Consider the following 15,770-nt stretch of genomic DNA (forward strand, 5'->3'; position numbering starts at 1 on the left):
TTTCTCTTTTTAACATTTGAACAATCGGAAAAAAATATACCAATCAAAAGATGTTTTTCTTATTTTATTAGATATGAAAAGCATTTGCTAACCCTAACCCACAATAAAATGAATATTTCTTTATCACTTAAAAAACAGCATTTGAAGACTCATGTTAAATACACCAATCAAAAGATTTTTCCCTCACCTTAATAGACATGAAAAAAGAAAAACGCTGCATTCACTCTATGCTTACATTATTTTATTTTTTTTCTGATTTTTTGTACGCTTTATAATAATAATAATAATTGTTGTTGTTGTTATTATTATTGTTATTATTATTATTGTTGTTGTTGCTGTTGACGTTGTTGTTGCTATTTAAAGACTCTTGATAAAATATAAGAATCAAAGGCTTCATTTTTCAGCCTGTTAGGCCAAAAAATAGAATTAAGTGTGACCTTGAGGGTTCATAAAGTTGTTGCATAAGTAATTCTAATTTTTATGAGTTATTATAAATTTGGTAACACGTATATATAGCCTTTTTATTCAGTAATTTATTTATAAATCAAATACTAAATTGCGCACATATGTAATACAATTATTATAAATTACCAACTTGCAACATGAATTTATACCTAGTTAATTCAATTTTTAGTATTTTCTGTGTTGCCTTTGTAGTGTGCATTTTTTTTATTATATGCTTTAAAATTGTCCTGCAACCTGCTTGAAGTTTTCCGCTCGACCGCTGGATGTCAGTGTGTGTGCACGTTCTCCTAAATAACAACAACAAACCACCTGCCCTTTCTATTTATAGATGATAATAATGAAAGACAAACAAATCTTAATTGTACTGAGCTCCACAATGCGCACTCGTCTATTAAATAACGCTGCGATGTCAGACCCTCGTCTTCATGGTGAGTATAAACAGCTGTGTGTGTGTGTGTGTGTGTGTGTGTGTGTGTGTGTGTGTGTGTTTCGGTAGGTAGGAAGTAGAGAGAGAAAGAGAGAACGACAGGGAGGACAAGACGGAGCATGCAGGAGTTGAATTGCAAGTTTGTGGCTTGTTTACTTTGTCACTTTTCGTTTCTTCAACTATGACTCCCAGACTGAACAAGAGGATATTTTGCGGCTGATTTCTTATAAATTATCAGCTATCGAACAAGATAAATCCATCAAACCAGGTCCAGAATGAGCGCGTCTGCAGGTACGGGGGTGTTCGTGCTCTCCCTCATGTCCATCCCCATCTGCTATTTATTCAACTCCCTCGTTTACAACAACAAGTGAGTGACATTATTCTGGTTGTTTAATCTCTATGGAAAACTGTTGCCACCAGTGGCGGACCTTCATTAAAAAAAAAAAAAAAAAAAATTTAAAAAAATGTCAGATTTCTTGAAAGATATTCATTCATTTAGCCTTTGTTTAAAGCTCAAGGAATCATTTATATACATTTTTACATTTAGTGCTGAAGCTTTCTTCTTTGCTGGCTGCACAACTGTCCTCATCTTGGCCATCTCAGCACGTTTTATGCTCAAGAAGAAGACTCCAGGAGATCCTCTTTTCTATGGTAATGAATTCTCAGTGTCAATCAGACATCAAATCATGAGCTAGGAATGGATTTATTCATAATTTTGGAGTCTTGTGCATGTGTGTGTGATGTTTTATTCATAAAATCTTGTAGAAATGTAAAAGGTGATACACACCATATTCTGTTTGCATTGTGTCCATCTTGATTAGAAACTAATTCCAGGCCTGTCAATCTAAAGTATTTTCTTTTTCTTTTATATATCTGTGCAGTGTACGCAGTGTATGCATTCCTCAGTGTGGTGAATCTGATCATTGGCCTGGAGCAAGACAACATCATTGATGGATTTGTGACGTTTTACCTCAAAGAGGCAAGTGCTGTGTCCAGTTTGTGAATGGCTTGTATGTTTTCTTCACACCTTTTTTTTTAAATGTTTTTATTTTTTTTACAATTTTATATCTTACTGATAAATCCACCGTGTGTTTCAGGCAGATCCACATATTAACACAGCACATGGGCACATGATCTCCTACTGGGACGGCTGTGTTCACTATCTCATGTATCTGCTCATGATAGCTGCGATCACTTGGGGGTAAGAGCTGAGTTGTTCATGGAGATATTTACAACATCTGTCCTTTTATACAACTTTATTTGATCCTAATATTCACAGCAAGTGTGAAAAAAGTGGTGTTTTTATCTATTAAAGTTCAGGTTCAGAGAATTGCTCATCTGTCTATCTATTGAGTCTTTGTATGTATTATGTGTTCATCTGGCTTTGACAATGGCAGTGTTACGTGATTTGCACAGGGACAGTTACCGAGCAATTGGACTCTACTGGGTGGGATCCTTTCTCATGCGTGCCATAGTCTACATTCTTGGGAATGCTGTGGGTAAGTACACTAAAAATAATGGGATGCTTTTAGATGGCTTGTGTAGGGGAGCCCACGTCACCCTTCAGCACTTCCCTTGACAGTACAACAATGATCCAAGCTTTTTTTTTGGTTTGTTTACTAGTATTGAAAACATTAGAAATACAGCTAGCTTTAACATTTTGTCATGTGTAGTTTCCCACAGTGACATGTTATCTTGTTTTGACTTTTTTTCCAGGAAAATATGGGACCCAAGTCAGTCCTCTCTTCATCCTCCACATGCTGTATATCGTGGTGTCCGTGTGGGTGTGCTTCCGCGTCTTCAGTCAGCCTTCTACACGGGATGTTCAGACAACAGTAAGAGTCCTCAGTGTCAAAACAGATCACTGAAAATACCTGCACGTAGCTTTAAATGCTTCCTTTAATAAATAATCGGAGCCTTAGTCCAGCCCCATCACTGATTCTTCATCAGGTGTCTCTGAGAGGATGTCTGCTAAATATTTATCAGATGTACCAACAGTACAAGCAGGGGCAGAGCTAAGGGGTGGACCAGGGTGACAGCAGCCACCTCAGGCCAGAGTCCAGCCAACCCACATGAGCAGTGAAGCCTGTTAGAGGGCCACACATATGCCGGTAGAGTTGGATTCATATCATAACCCTAATGTGCTTTAAATTGTAATATCAACCATCAAAAAAGCATAACATTGAACAGCTGTTCCAGATCTTTAAAAAAAAATACATTGATAGTTACATTAAAAAAAAGCTTGTTATATATCAGACCTAATGGCTGGGTAAGGGAATGACAAAGTAAATGAAAAAAAAAAAAAGGCCTATGGTGATTTCTCATGCTGACAAAAAAAAAATGTTTCTGTGCCACCTCATTTTAATATAATTAAACTGTAATTGTAATGTTCTCAGTCTGGCCACCATTATAACAACTGTTTGGCTCCATCAGTGATTATAGGAAATTCAAGGGAATATTTAACAAGCATAACAACATATGTATGTATGCAGTTGTACATTTTTAACAGCATATAAACTATACATAATTTTTCTAGGTTTATCTATTATCGGGTTCACACAATTTGCAAACAGTGAGCCTTTCTTTGTAAAATATGCGATAACTATGTTTTGCTGAGCAGCAAAGGTACAATGCTTTTAAATTATGTCAGTACATCCACAACTACTTCAGCATATAGTTAGTTATAAAAATGATCTGATTTTAATCATGTGTAAACAGTATATCAAGCAAATATTGTTTTTGTGTCAGATTTTCTTCTGCAATATGCAGATCATTTTTTAGTGAATAGAAAATTGCCTTGCTGTGTAAAATAACATATCTGAGTGAATATAGTTGTGCTTATACTGTATACACCTTGTTGATGCACACAGGTCATATTACAAATACACTAATACATAAGATACATAGTTTGCAACTCAACATGTTATTGTTGCTGCCAGAGCATCCAGGTGACTCCAAAGAGAAGTTTGCTCCAAAGACCTCTGGACTTAATCTTCACCATCTACCTCATCCCAGCGCTGGCTTTCTGCATCTTTAGAGGCCTGGTAAGAAACCATTAAGTCCAATCAACTGCTCAGTGTGCACACAGTGGTAGAATTTTGTGGAGAGTGCCTCTCTATTTTAAACTGTTTGTGTTTGAGGTTGTTCTGGACTGTTCCAGCAAATGGTGTCAAGACTACACACAGCAGTATGAGCCTTACCTGAAAGACCCGTCAGCGTATCCTAGAGTGCAGGTAATGCAGTGATGCTAAACATGCAATAACTTTAGTCTAATGCTGTTATAAGTCGGATCTCTGAAGAGGTGTCCATGTGTGTCAGATGCTGGTGAGCATGCTGTATTCAGGCCCGTACTACGTCATTGCTCTCTATGGGCTGCTGGTTCCAGGATGTGAGTGGATGCCAGACCTCACTCTTGTTCACTCTGGAGCATTGGCACAGGTATGTACTGCTGCTCATTCCTACCTCTCAGCATGTGAGCAGCGGCAATTAGGCCTTTGTGTTTGAAAACCCTGCCCTCCTGCAAAGAAAAAATAAATGTAAAAAAAAAAAAAACATCAATAAGGGTGTCACATATGTGAGGAAACTTTAAATCATACAAACCTTGGAACATTATACTAATTTAGACGTGCAACATTTCTCTTCAAAATTGTTTTTCTTGTAGAAAACTTCTGTGAATATCTAATTTTTCCTCTAGTTTTAGCATTCCAGCATGGCTGTATTATGTTACTCTTTTCTGCTATTTTGTTTGCAACTCGCGTTATATGAAATTAGTTTTCGCTTTCATTTACTTATTCTTTTGCATTTAATGTCTGTTTTGTGTGATTACATTGGCGAAACACTTTTACCTATTAGAACAAGAGGTCAAAAAAACCTGTTTAGATTTTATAAAGTTGGAACTTTCAGAAATATAGATTGTCCTACAATGCATCTGTGTCAATTTTGGCATTTTGGCATCTTCCCATTTAAACTAGCAAACCCAACCTACAAGGTGGCCTAATTTTTTAAACCAGCCATTAGTATCTAACTCTCCTAATGTATATGTTAATTGGCAGGTTCAGTTATCTAGACCTTGTTGTGATTTTCGTAACTTACAGTCACAATGACATTCTGTGCAAAATCTTTCCCACATGATGTTATCGCTCCAGGTGGATTAGGAAATGTTAGACTGAAAGTGGGCATCTGGCTCAATCAGGGCCGCTCCCCAGCTTTCTCCTTCACAAATTGGTCTATGTTCAGTTTATTATTAAGTGCTGTCAAACACCAGCGGCTCTGCATCAGTCCGGTGAACAGTACATCTATTTAAGTCTAAAGGTGGAAACTCTGGAGAGTGGTGGGAGCAGCTAGTGCGCCCGTCACATCTCCACCGAACAAAGAAGCTATTGTGTTTGAGCTGCAAGCTGGCACGTCACTCATCAGCGGGATAAGGGCAGAAGCTGACTTCAGACCGAGAGGAATGGTGGTATTGGTGGTATTCACTTAAATGTCAGCTGTTCTGCCAGGCTATAAATAGGAGGGCTGATGTTCCGGCAGCCTTGGTTGCTATGAAACATGTTGTGTTTCTTTTTTCAGCAACTTTCTCTGAAAAGGTAATTGGCAAGAGTCTATTAGACTGAAAATTATTTGAGGATGAGTGGCAATGCCGGAAATTGCCCAGGTTTTGTTGATAATCAGTCCATTAAAAACAATTCAATCGCAAACAGCTGTTATCTAAACTTAATTAGTTGGCTCCCTGTAATTATTCTTTTGTATGAACTGATACATGTAGACCAGATTTAATTGTACATTCAGATGTTTAACACAACTAAAAAATCTATTAGATCTGTTGTGCATAATAAAAGAGAGGTTTGCTGTGTGTGTTTTTTTTTTTTTTTAGATATTCGCAAGACAGCATCATCATGCAGTTGTTACATCAGGAGCACAAAATAGTGAAAGATATGTAAAATCATTCAGAGCAAGTGATGTAACAATGTTCCTGCTAATGTGAATACTAACTGCAAAGCTTTTCATCATCATTGTCATTTTTCCTTTTTTGTCCCTCTTTGTGTCCCTTCACAGGCCCAGTTCTCTCATATCGGTGCATCTCTTCACACACGGACGCCGTTCTCGTACAGAGTTCCTGCTGACAGCCAGGCTATCTTCTTGCTGGTCAATGTGCTGTACACTCTGGTGCCTCAGGCTCTGTGCTACCAATGCTGCACCAGGCCTGCCTTCTTCCTCAGGCGAACAGCAGAGAAGAAAAATGAATAACACAGAGTGTCAGGGAGAGAAAAAGAATGCCACAGACGTTGAGGATGCCAACATAAAAGGCTGAACTACTTGCAAACTTCTGCTCTGTGTTTGCAGCTATTTGCAGCTGCTATTTTTGGAGATGAAGCTGCCACCTATAACCTTAATGAGAGCTAAGTGGAGGTGTTGGAAACACGGCAAAGCAAGCAGAGCGTGTGTCATATGGCATTTATGGTCTGTTGCTTCTTTTGAAAATGTGAACATAAATTTATAAAATAAACAAAGCGTATTTGTGTGAGTGTAAAGCAACAGCAAGCACAGGAAAGCACAGTGTTTATAACAGTGCTGCAGACTTGTGTATGGACTTCAAACTACTTGACAGTACTTGTTCTTATATTTTTGCTAAGCTTTTTGGTTATAAAAATGGCTTTATTGTTGACACAGGTTTCTATGTGGTGCCTTTTTGACAATGGGTTGGCAAATAAAGAAATAATCTTGTGGCTGTGTATGTCGGCAATATTTTTATTTACACAATAACTGGCATTCAACCATTTAATGGCCTTTAGTACACAAAAATGTTGTGTAATAGTTATATTCAGAATAAAATCTGAATAAAAAATTTAAAGGTACTATCCATCCATCCATTATCTATACACCGCTTAACCCTCACTAGGGTCGTGAGGGGGCTGGAGTCTATCCCAGCTGACTCAGGGTGAAGGCAGGGGACACCCTGGACAGGTCACCAGTCTATCACAGGACTACACTTAGAGACAGACAACCAAGCACACTCACATTCACACCTACAGACTATTTAGAATCACCAATTAACCTCAACATGTTTTTTGGACTGTGTGGGAGGACATGCAAACTCCACGAAGAAAGATCCCGGTGCCCCCACCGGGACGCGAACCGGCGACCTTGTTGCTGCGAGACAACAGTGCTACCAACTGCGCCTTAAAGGTACTAGCCACACTGAAAAAAGTTGTATTTTTGTAAATCTCAAACGAATTTTATTTCACTGAGTCTAATAATGTTACCTGTCCAGGGTGTCCCCTGCCTTCGCCCTAAGTCAGCTGGGATAGACTCCAGCCCCCCGCGACCCTCGTGAGGATTAAGCGGTGTATAGATAATGGATGGATGGATAATAATGTTAGCTCAAAATATCAGTAAAAATAAGAAATAAAAAAATTTTAAAAATCAATTGTGCAGCCCTAACAGAAAACAAAACAGAAATAACACATTTTTGGTAATCTATTTTTTATATATATATATATATGTATCAGAAATAAGTTTTTCTGCTCGTTCACAGTGGATTTTAAGGGAGAAATTGCTTTTGTTGTATCTACACTGCATTTATAATAAACTTGCAGCTTGTATATTTAATGCATCCTATAAAAACATTTTTTTTTTGAATATTTACTATGCTTATAGTTTTAGTAAATTGATGACAGAAGAAGATTTCATAAATTTTGTCGGTGTACACTATAGTTTTTTTTATCAGTAAAAATTTAGACACTAATGTGGACATGTATATTTGATGTTCAGTTGCAAAAACATATGTAAATAAAACAAATGGTTTAAAAATTAAAAGAAAATCGACTTTAGAAAGAACTACCTCAGTTTGTCCTCGTAGTACTGGTTTCTGAAAAGCTAAAAGGCGGGAAAAAATGTGCAAGATTAATTTTATTTGGCGATTTGAACCGGAAGTAGTTCACGCAACCTCTTCCGCTTCGTGAGCAAAACAATTCCGCGTGAGGCTAGTTGACATTTACAACAAACAGGAAAGATTTTGTTGTGTTTTTATTCTGGCGAACCATATTCACCTCGGAAACAGCTCTTCCAGTCAGACATCATTTCATGCAATGTTTTAACTAAACGGTGACGAGAAGAAATACCTGGAGCTATAATACAGTGGCGTGCTAACGTTAGCTGATTAACTAGCTAGCCACGGTAATGGCAGCACCAACTCCTTCGCCGATTTCTGCTCCCATATTAAGGTTTGTGTCTTTCTTTAGATGTTATTTCTGCCACTTCGAAATAATAATTTTAAGGGAGATTGGCCATATTAGAACCGTCACTGCAGTGTTTTAATATCAATGCAGTAAGCTTACAAATTGCCAAACGTTTCAAACACTACATTTTTATACTTAGCTAGCTACAGTTACTGTTTACATTTCTGGTTATTTTCAGACCATTTCGCCTTTAATGTATATCTTGCATTATTTCAGGTGCTATGCCAAATAGGCTGTCCGTGGGAGCAATTATTCTCCTGTGCTGTAAAGGCCCAGTTCCACTCATACAATACAGTTTTCCACCTGCCAAAAAGAGACTGCAGCCTTTATATTGTGAATGCATCAAAATGACCTAACTTCATTCCTAAGGGTTTGTATAGTTTGCAGGTTATATGCAGGCTTGATTACACTGCAAATTGCAAACATTTTTTTGGTATACAAGCAACGTTAAAGTTTCACTGAGAAACACGTTTGCTATGACCACAGATGTAAAGCTTTATGTGTTTACACGTTATGACTGTTTGATTCAGATAAAAACCACTGTAGGTGTACAAAATCAGGGCAATGCTGCCTCAACATGATATGCACAACCTGTTTCTAGCAAATAATCACTCCTCAGCTCATCACTTGAGCAGCCAAGTTGAATGCATATATTTTGGCTTGCCGTTAGTAGGAACAGCACAGGTGAAAGTAAAAACATTATTGATGGTTCCACTGCTGCAATGATTGCAATTAGATGTGAGTGATCCTGGAAGAAACCCATATTGTGATGTTTTGTTTTTCCTGAATCTTGCATTATGAAAAAATACAGGAATTTCCACCAGATAAGTTGAATAAGAATTTGTTTTGACTTTGTAGTGCTCCTTTAGATAGTCAAAGAAATTAGTTGTGTTGCCTAAATGGAGTGGCAATAATTGCAAGACACTGCCTGTAGATCACCTGGTTTTGGCCAACACCATCCTTTCTGTAGCAATAACTGACATTGTGTTTCTTTTTGAAACTAAGTTCTGCTTTTTAGTATATCTTTCCTGTTTCTTGCTCAGTTTATATTACACACGTGGGGCCTGCATGTCAACAAATTCTGTCTTGTGAATAAAATAAAATTTAAAAAATGGTATATAAATTAAGGTAAATTATGTTATATCAGCGAGAGTCTAGTTAGTTAGTAATAGAAAATGAGAGCAGTGCCAGATTTTTTTTTCCTGTATTATGCAACCAACTAAAGATATAGCGTGCCTCATCTCACATTACATTCAACATTGCAATGTCAATGCTTATACAATATATTGTGCAGCACTACTTACAATGCACCAAATAATAATCATATTACACTTTTACAGGTCTGAATGTCTGCTATAAAAACACATGTATTCTTCTTTTACTACAAAATTTCCATCATGCTGAGGTGTGCCTCTACTGTAATGGGGCTTAGCTGTTGCATTTTTACTGTCATGTTGTGATTATTGTCTCAAATCTTTTTTTCACTTCAGTAAGAAGCAACACAGGTCAGCTCAGAGGAAAGAGAGAAGGAAACAGAAACGTAAAGCTCTTGCCCAAGCCAGAGAATGTGGTACGGAGAAAGCTGTGTTGTTGCCGTTCTTGTCAAATACGATAACTTGTTATATCTACAAATTCACCACGACATTTACTCTGACATAGATTTACATAATGGAGAACGCTATGCTCCTGAAGAAAACGAGGATATAAATGAAGGAGATGGTGAGGACGATGATGCTGCTGAGGGGGACAGGTAGGTCAATACTAACGTCACTGTTGCCCCGCAGCTGCACATTCAGTGATGGACAGCACAAAAACCTCGACTACACAGCTCTTGATTGTGTTTGATTTGTTTTGTCAGACTGCGGCTCCATGAAGAGTGGCTGGAAAGAGAGAGACTTGCCCAGGAGGAATTCAGGCTGCAGTCAGAGAGGGAAGAAGCTGCAAGGAAAAGAAAAGAGGAGGAGGAGGTAATTCATGTCTGTATTTATCCTAGGCAGGTTGCACAATTTAAGAAACTTGACAATTTCTAGAAACATAGTCACAGCTTGACAACAACAAGAGTTAGCAGATGTTTATGTGTTCTCACTGAAAATGTACTGAAGGATTAACGTATTGAGGTATTTAATGCTCATATGGGATGTCTGATTAAAACACTCAAACATGGCTTGGTTTAATAATGCTTTACAGAGTACTTCAATGATCATTCTAATAATCACATGACATGACCAAAACCAACAATAGTCTGATTAGAGTTGAACAATTAATTGATCTAAAATCAAAATTGTAATAGGAAGCTGTGCAAGTAGTAAATCTGAAGTGCTGTGTTTGATATAGGGTGTAAGAAGTGTGGCTATTAAATAATGGGACTAATGATGTAATTCAATTTTCTTTCATCTAAGCAGATTAAAAATTTCAGGGTTTGTTTATGCCAGACCATTAATCAAGTGATAATATGTGGTTCAGGCATGCAAGCTGTGGTTTGACTGACATAAGCCCAGTGTTTTTATTTAATAGTACCCCTAGTAACTTTTGCAGTGAGTCTGTCCCAGAAGTTAAACTGTCTTGTCAGTGGATTTACAAATTCACACAGTGAGTATTGGACTGAGGTAGACCTTAAAATAATTATATTGCAAATTTATCACAAATTTATTTGTCAGAAAAATTGCAATTCAGTATTTTTTCTAAGTCGTGCCGCCTTTGAACTGGTCCTTTTCAGAAGTATTTTCTATGTGGCAAAACCCTGATATTGCTTACATCTTTATGCTATAGACCTCCTTTATTATAGTACACTATTTATTTGTTATGAGAAACTTAAGCACTGCAGTTTATTTAGACTCAGGCCCACATACACCATCCTGCAGCTGTAAATATGGACTAGAGCACCCATTGTGGGTTAATCTGCAGCACAAAATACTCCCTGACAAATGCATTGTTTCCTGTTTGTTTTCTGAGAACTGCTGTGCAGAATACTCAGCACTTATAAAAAGAACAAAGAATTTAAACTAGACATTGTGAGCCATTTTAATAGATTGACTTTGATTTGGGAGACAAATCCTCATCGTTAGTCAAACAAATAAAGTTCAAGTGCAACAGCTGTTTTAGTTTTAATTAAGAGAGATAACTCTGTGATAAAACTCTTACAAAAATGATAGTTTTGGCAGCTGCCAGTGACAATTTACTCGGTTCTCAGGAGAATAACTTCAACCTGACACACAGGATCACTGCTGTCAGTTGGGACTGGTTGCTATGGTGATTAATTGGCAAAATTATGAGGGCACCTGAGCCTGTTCAACAAGTGATTAGCAACAGAATGTCATTAACTGTCATGATGTAATTTTGTGCCCACAGCGGATGATAAAGGAGGAATGGGAGGCCCAGCAGAGGAAAGAACAAGAAGACAAAGAGCAAAAGCAGCAGGAGAAGCGAGACAGAGAGGTGAAACGAGCTCCAGGAGGATAGAAACAAAAAGAAATATATCCTCTTCCACCTAATCATGAGCATACCGTCCATCCACAAATCAAGATTAAGAGAATCAGACAGTTAAACCGCCTCACCAACTGAATGTTTCTTTTGTAAAATGTGTTTTTGCTTCATACATGGTCCTTTTTAAACTTTTCCTTGACTGAGTGGCACAAGCAACCATCCTACTCCTTAACTAAGATACACTCAAAGAGAAAAACCCCTTCAGCTCTCACAACAAGGATGTATCTTTTACTTTGTGTGGCAACTATCTCTGAAATTGCTCCAGGAATCTTGGAAATGATCCCTAATAAATGCCGTTATCTTTTTTTTGTGCCTATCAGTCCCTGTGAATGTGGTCTTAACCCACAGTAACAGATATGCTGCAGTATGCTGACGTCTACACATTTTCACCAGCTGTGTTTTTACACCATTTGTAGGAGGCTGTTCAGAAAATGTTGGATGAAGCTGAAAACCAGGTATTAATACACGCACGAATGAATGCCATTAAACAGAAAAATAGATGAGGAAACATTTTTTTGACTGACATCTATGTAGTTAGAAATCAGAAGGGTTTTTGTTTATGTAATTCTTTTTTTAAAAATTGCAGCAAAAAGAAAATATTTAATAAATTGCTAGAACTATTGAGTATTCTACTCCTAATAGGATGGAACACTGGACTGATTATTTGGTACTAGTTGTACATTGGCCTATATGTCTGCTGATAAGCAACAAAAAATGTGTATTTTTCTCATTAATCAGAAATGCAAAATGTAAGTAATGCTGTAATTTCAGATATTGTTTCTGTTGCATTGTTTATGAATCAGAGAGTCTTGAGAATATTATTTTTGTTAAATCTGTCACATATCTGTACAGGTTTTGGCCTAATTTTTGCATGCCCGTGCATTGGTCATATATAACCTGTGAGTTTTACCAGGTTAGCTGACTCTTCTTAAGAGTAGTTTATTGTGACCACTGCATCAGAATATTGCCATGTTGGAATCATTAAAAATACAAGTAAAAAAAAAACTTGTAGAGTCAACAAGTTTAGGACTGTAGGTCTAAGACAAGTCCTTGGATCTGTTAAAAGTCTAAAAACTAAGGTACATGAATTTACACGTCACTCAAGTTTACAGTCACATTATGCAGTACATACACTTTTCTGTTCATGTTCTCATTTCCAGCTCGAAAACGGAGGACCGTGGATGAATCCCGAAGCTCCTGTGACGGTGAACTCTGAGAACTATGGAACAGAGCGTGACGTAGCTAACTGCCCGTTCTTTCTTAAAACCGGAGCATGTCGATTTGGAGACAGGTAATGTTTGTTTATCCTCATGTGACTTGCTGTGCTAAATTCATAAACCTACTATTTGAACAGTGACGTGTACAGTTATGTTAAAGTGTTTTTTGTATATTCTCCTTTCTTTCGTGTTTGTCCAGATGTTCTCGGAAGCACGTTTATCCCACAGCAAGTTCGACTCTGATGGTCGTCGGTATGTTCAGAACGTTTGGCATGGAGGAGTCACGTCGTGACGATTACGACATGGACGCTTGTTTGGAGCACAGCGAGGAGGATTTGCAGGAGTCTTTCCTCGAGTTCTACCACGATGTTCTGCCAGAGTTCAGAAGTATCGGCAAGGTGGTGCAGTTTAAGGTGAGATGAGGTCAGGTAGCTTTCTCAAGTAATTTGATTGCTCTCTGTCATCTTGACTTCATGTTTATGAGAAGAACAGTGTCTTTAGTCAAAACAGGAGACTGGAAAAACAGACTTTGAGAAAGGCATTCTGTTGCAGAATAAGGTAAAATGAAAAAGGATCATTGCACAAAGAAGTGTGTCTTTTTGTTCAAAATAATACAATTCAAAGTTTTACTAAACTGAAACTGGTACAAAGCCGACAGTGGACCATTTGACTGTTTGTAGGAATCATACAAAATGGAAATGAAATGGAAAACAATACTTTTATCAGACATCCTTTGGTCGAATCTTGTGTCATTTAAAATGAGTAAGACATGATTTCAGAATAAAGTCAGAGTAGGACAGAAATCTGACTGCTGTCTCATTGCAGAGTTACAACAGTTGTCCACAGTCACCAGTTTATTAGTAAAAATATAAATTCCTCATCTAGTTTCTTCTGAATCTCATTTCTCTCTGTAATCTAATGTGTAGTTGGTATATATGTTAAATAAGCTGTACTTGCTGTTTACATCTTCCAGACTTTGCACCGCTCATTTAAAATTCAGTGAAGTCACAGTGTAATAAGATGTTTTTCTTTTCTTCTGCAAAGTAAAATCAAATGATTGTGAACAATCAACATGAGTGCACCACAAAACCACCTCAATAAGTATAAAATATGTTGGATGAGTCACTCGATCTTTTACTTATGTTCTAAAGAACCGAAGATGTTCATTTCTCTGAATTATTCAAAACGGCTACTATTTAAAAACAGCCACTAACTGCACTGTTCAGAATAAAGTTTACTTCATAGATGATGGAATTGTCACATAAAGTACATATTTGGTTTATGTGATACGTTTCCTCTTTTAGGTCAGCTGCAATTATGAGCCACACCTGAGAGGAAATGTTTACATTCAGTTTGACACGTAAGTCATCACACAGACCCACTGTGACTTTATTCAAATAAATAAACTGTTGTGGATAAATCTCTTTGTTGTTTGTCTTCCTGTCTTTCTGTTCCAGAGAGGAGCAGTGCAAAGAGGCCTTCATCAAGTTCAATGGGAGGTGGTATGCAGGCCGGCAGCTTCACTGTGAGTTATGTCCTGTGACACGGTGGAAGAATGCAATATGTGGTGAGTTTTTTCTTTTTTTTTTTTTTTCATGCTGAGGAAATATATATAGATGTAATACAGAAATTGCAAGTTTCACAGTTGGGCATTTACTGTCTTACTTCTGTTTTCCCAGGATTGTTTGACAGACAGAAGTGCCCTAAAGGGAAGCACTGTAACTTCCTGCATGTGTTTCGAAACCCTGGCAATGAATTCTGGGAGGCCGACAGGGACCTGCACTTGTCACCGAACCACAGTGTCAGAGGGAGCCGCAGAGATGGGTGGCAGTCAGAGCGATACAGCGATCGATCGTGGAGGCAACGTCGCTACAGCAGAAGCCCAGTAAGATCAGAGAGATCTCACAGCAGACGAGAGGACGAGCGGCGGAGGAGCAGGAGCAGAGAGAGGAGAGACGACAGATGGTCGTCCAGATCCAGACACAGTGACAGGAGGACAAATCTGAGCAACAGTAGAGACAGGTCTAGGAGCAGGAGTAGAGACAGAGAGCGAGACAGGCTGAGAAACAGGAGTAGAGATAAAGACAGGGAGCATAAGCACAGGACTAGAAGTGAAGACAGAGACAGTAGAGACAAAGATGAAGACACCCGCAGAGATGCAAGAGAGAAGTCAAGAAGCACAAGCAGAGAGAGGGAAAGAAGGAAGGAAAGTAGAGAAACAAGTCCAAAGAAACCAGGTAAAAGCAAGAAAACGACCAGTGACGATTCCAACACACAGCGCCGCCACAAACGCTCCAAAAAGAGCAAGAAGAAGAGCAAGAAGAAGCATAAAAAGAAAAGCCATTTGCCTGAAGAGACAACTTCATCTGGGGAGTCGGACAAAGAGAAAGAATCGGAGGAAGAGACGGCAGATAACCATTCTGCAACAAGTCCCAGTGGAGAGATAAATGAAACAGAACTATCTCAGAAAAACACTAAGTTAGACGAGAATGTTGACAATCAAAATAACTCAAGTTCAGAAGTTAAAAGTGAACAATCCAACGATGAAATCTCAAACGAGCTGACTGGAAATGGTGACATCAGTTGTTCTTAGTGGATCCTACATTTAAAAATCTGTACATCTGGTTGTACTTTTTTCTTATAAATATATGAATCTATTGGAAGGATGAGATAATTATTTTTTTATTTAGCAGCAAACATCATCACAGAGTTGGTAGTTTTCACATCTTTGAATGAGATGCACTGAATTGTGGGGTGTTCAGATCCCTATATAGTGGATCGTTTTAAACAAGGGAGCAATTTTATACGCGTTAGCAGCTATCACCACATATGTGAATATTCTGTTTTGTCAAAATGGTGAAGGTTGCACTAATTGACGTTCGATCCCTGGAGCTGTTACGTGGTTATCACTGAGTAAAAACAACTTAAAACATCGACACA

The 15,770-nt window shown here is 38.0% G+C and overlaps 2 protein-coding genes across 4 annotated transcripts; both read left to right on the forward strand.

Annotated features, from left to right (window-relative positions):
• The first annotated feature begins 809 nt into the window (after positions 1-809).
• LOC103360757 (transmembrane 6 superfamily member 1) lies at positions 810-6,624 on the forward strand. 2 transcript variants are annotated; one of them, XM_008286653.1, is made up of 11 exons: positions 810-893; positions 1,085-1,259; positions 1,440-1,543; positions 1,774-1,871; positions 1,990-2,093; positions 2,309-2,391; positions 2,609-2,727; positions 3,832-3,936; positions 4,033-4,125; positions 4,211-4,330; positions 5,948-6,624. In XM_008286653.1, the coding sequence occupies exons 2-11, from the start codon at positions 1,168-1,170 to the stop codon at positions 6,137-6,139; spliced, it is 1,110 nt and encodes a 369-aa protein (XP_008284875.1). In that variant the 5' UTR covers positions 810-893; positions 1,085-1,167; the 3' UTR covers positions 6,140-6,624. The 2 variants fall into 2 exon arrangements, with proteins under 2 accessions (XP_008284875.1, XP_008284873.1); XM_008286651.1 differs by lacking the exon at positions 810-893 and having other exon boundaries at positions 978-1,259.
• LOC103360756 (zinc finger (CCCH type), RNA-binding motif and serine/arginine rich 2) lies at positions 4,027-15,766 on the forward strand. 2 transcript variants are annotated; one of them, XM_008286649.1, is made up of 11 exons: positions 7,834-8,115; positions 9,621-9,700; positions 9,790-9,880; positions 9,989-10,097; positions 11,479-11,565; positions 12,030-12,068; positions 12,774-12,904; positions 13,030-13,243; positions 14,135-14,190; positions 14,288-14,397; positions 14,510-15,766. In XM_008286649.1, the coding sequence occupies exons 1-11, from the start codon at positions 8,072-8,074 to the stop codon at positions 15,421-15,423; spliced, it is 1,875 nt and encodes a 624-aa protein (XP_008284871.1). In that variant the 5' UTR covers positions 7,834-8,071; the 3' UTR covers positions 15,424-15,766. The 2 variants fall into 2 exon arrangements, with proteins under 2 accessions (XP_008284872.1, XP_008284871.1); XM_008286650.1 differs by lacking the exons at positions 7,834-8,115; positions 9,621-9,700 and adding an exon at positions 4,027-4,032 and having other exon boundaries at positions 9,873-9,880.
• Positions 15,767-15,770: the final 4 nt, after the last annotated feature.

The sequence above is a fragment of the Stegastes partitus genome, unplaced genomic scaffold, assembly GCF_000690725.1.
Source record: "Stegastes partitus isolate 25-593 unplaced genomic scaffold, Stegastes_partitus-1.0.2 Scaffold462, whole genome shotgun sequence".
NCBI lineage: Eukaryota > Metazoa > Chordata > Actinopteri > Pomacentridae > Stegastes > Stegastes partitus.

Coding starts and splice junctions, on each gene's coding strand:
- LOC103360757 (XM_008286653.1), top strand. CDS start 1,168: ATGAGCGCGTCTGCAGGTACGGGGGTGTTCGTGCTCTCCCTCATGTCC. Junction 1,544..1,773: donor AGGAGATCCTCTTTTCTATG/GTAATGAATTCT, acceptor ATATCTGTGCAG/TGTACGCAGTGTATGCATTC. Junction 3,937..4,032: donor TCTGCATCTTTAGAGGCCTG/GTAAGAAACCAT, acceptor TTTGTGTTTGAG/GTTGTTCTGGACTGTTCCAG.
- LOC103360756 (XM_008286649.1), top strand. CDS start 8,072: ATGGCAGCACCAACTCCTTCGCCGATTTCTGCTCCCATATTAAG. Junction 13,244..14,134: donor GCAAGGTGGTGCAGTTTAAG/GTGAGATGAGGT, acceptor TTCCTCTTTTAG/GTCAGCTGCAATTATGAGCC. Junction 14,398..14,509: donor GTGGAAGAATGCAATATGTG/GTGAGTTTTTTC, acceptor CTGTTTTCCCAG/GATTGTTTGACAGACAGAAG.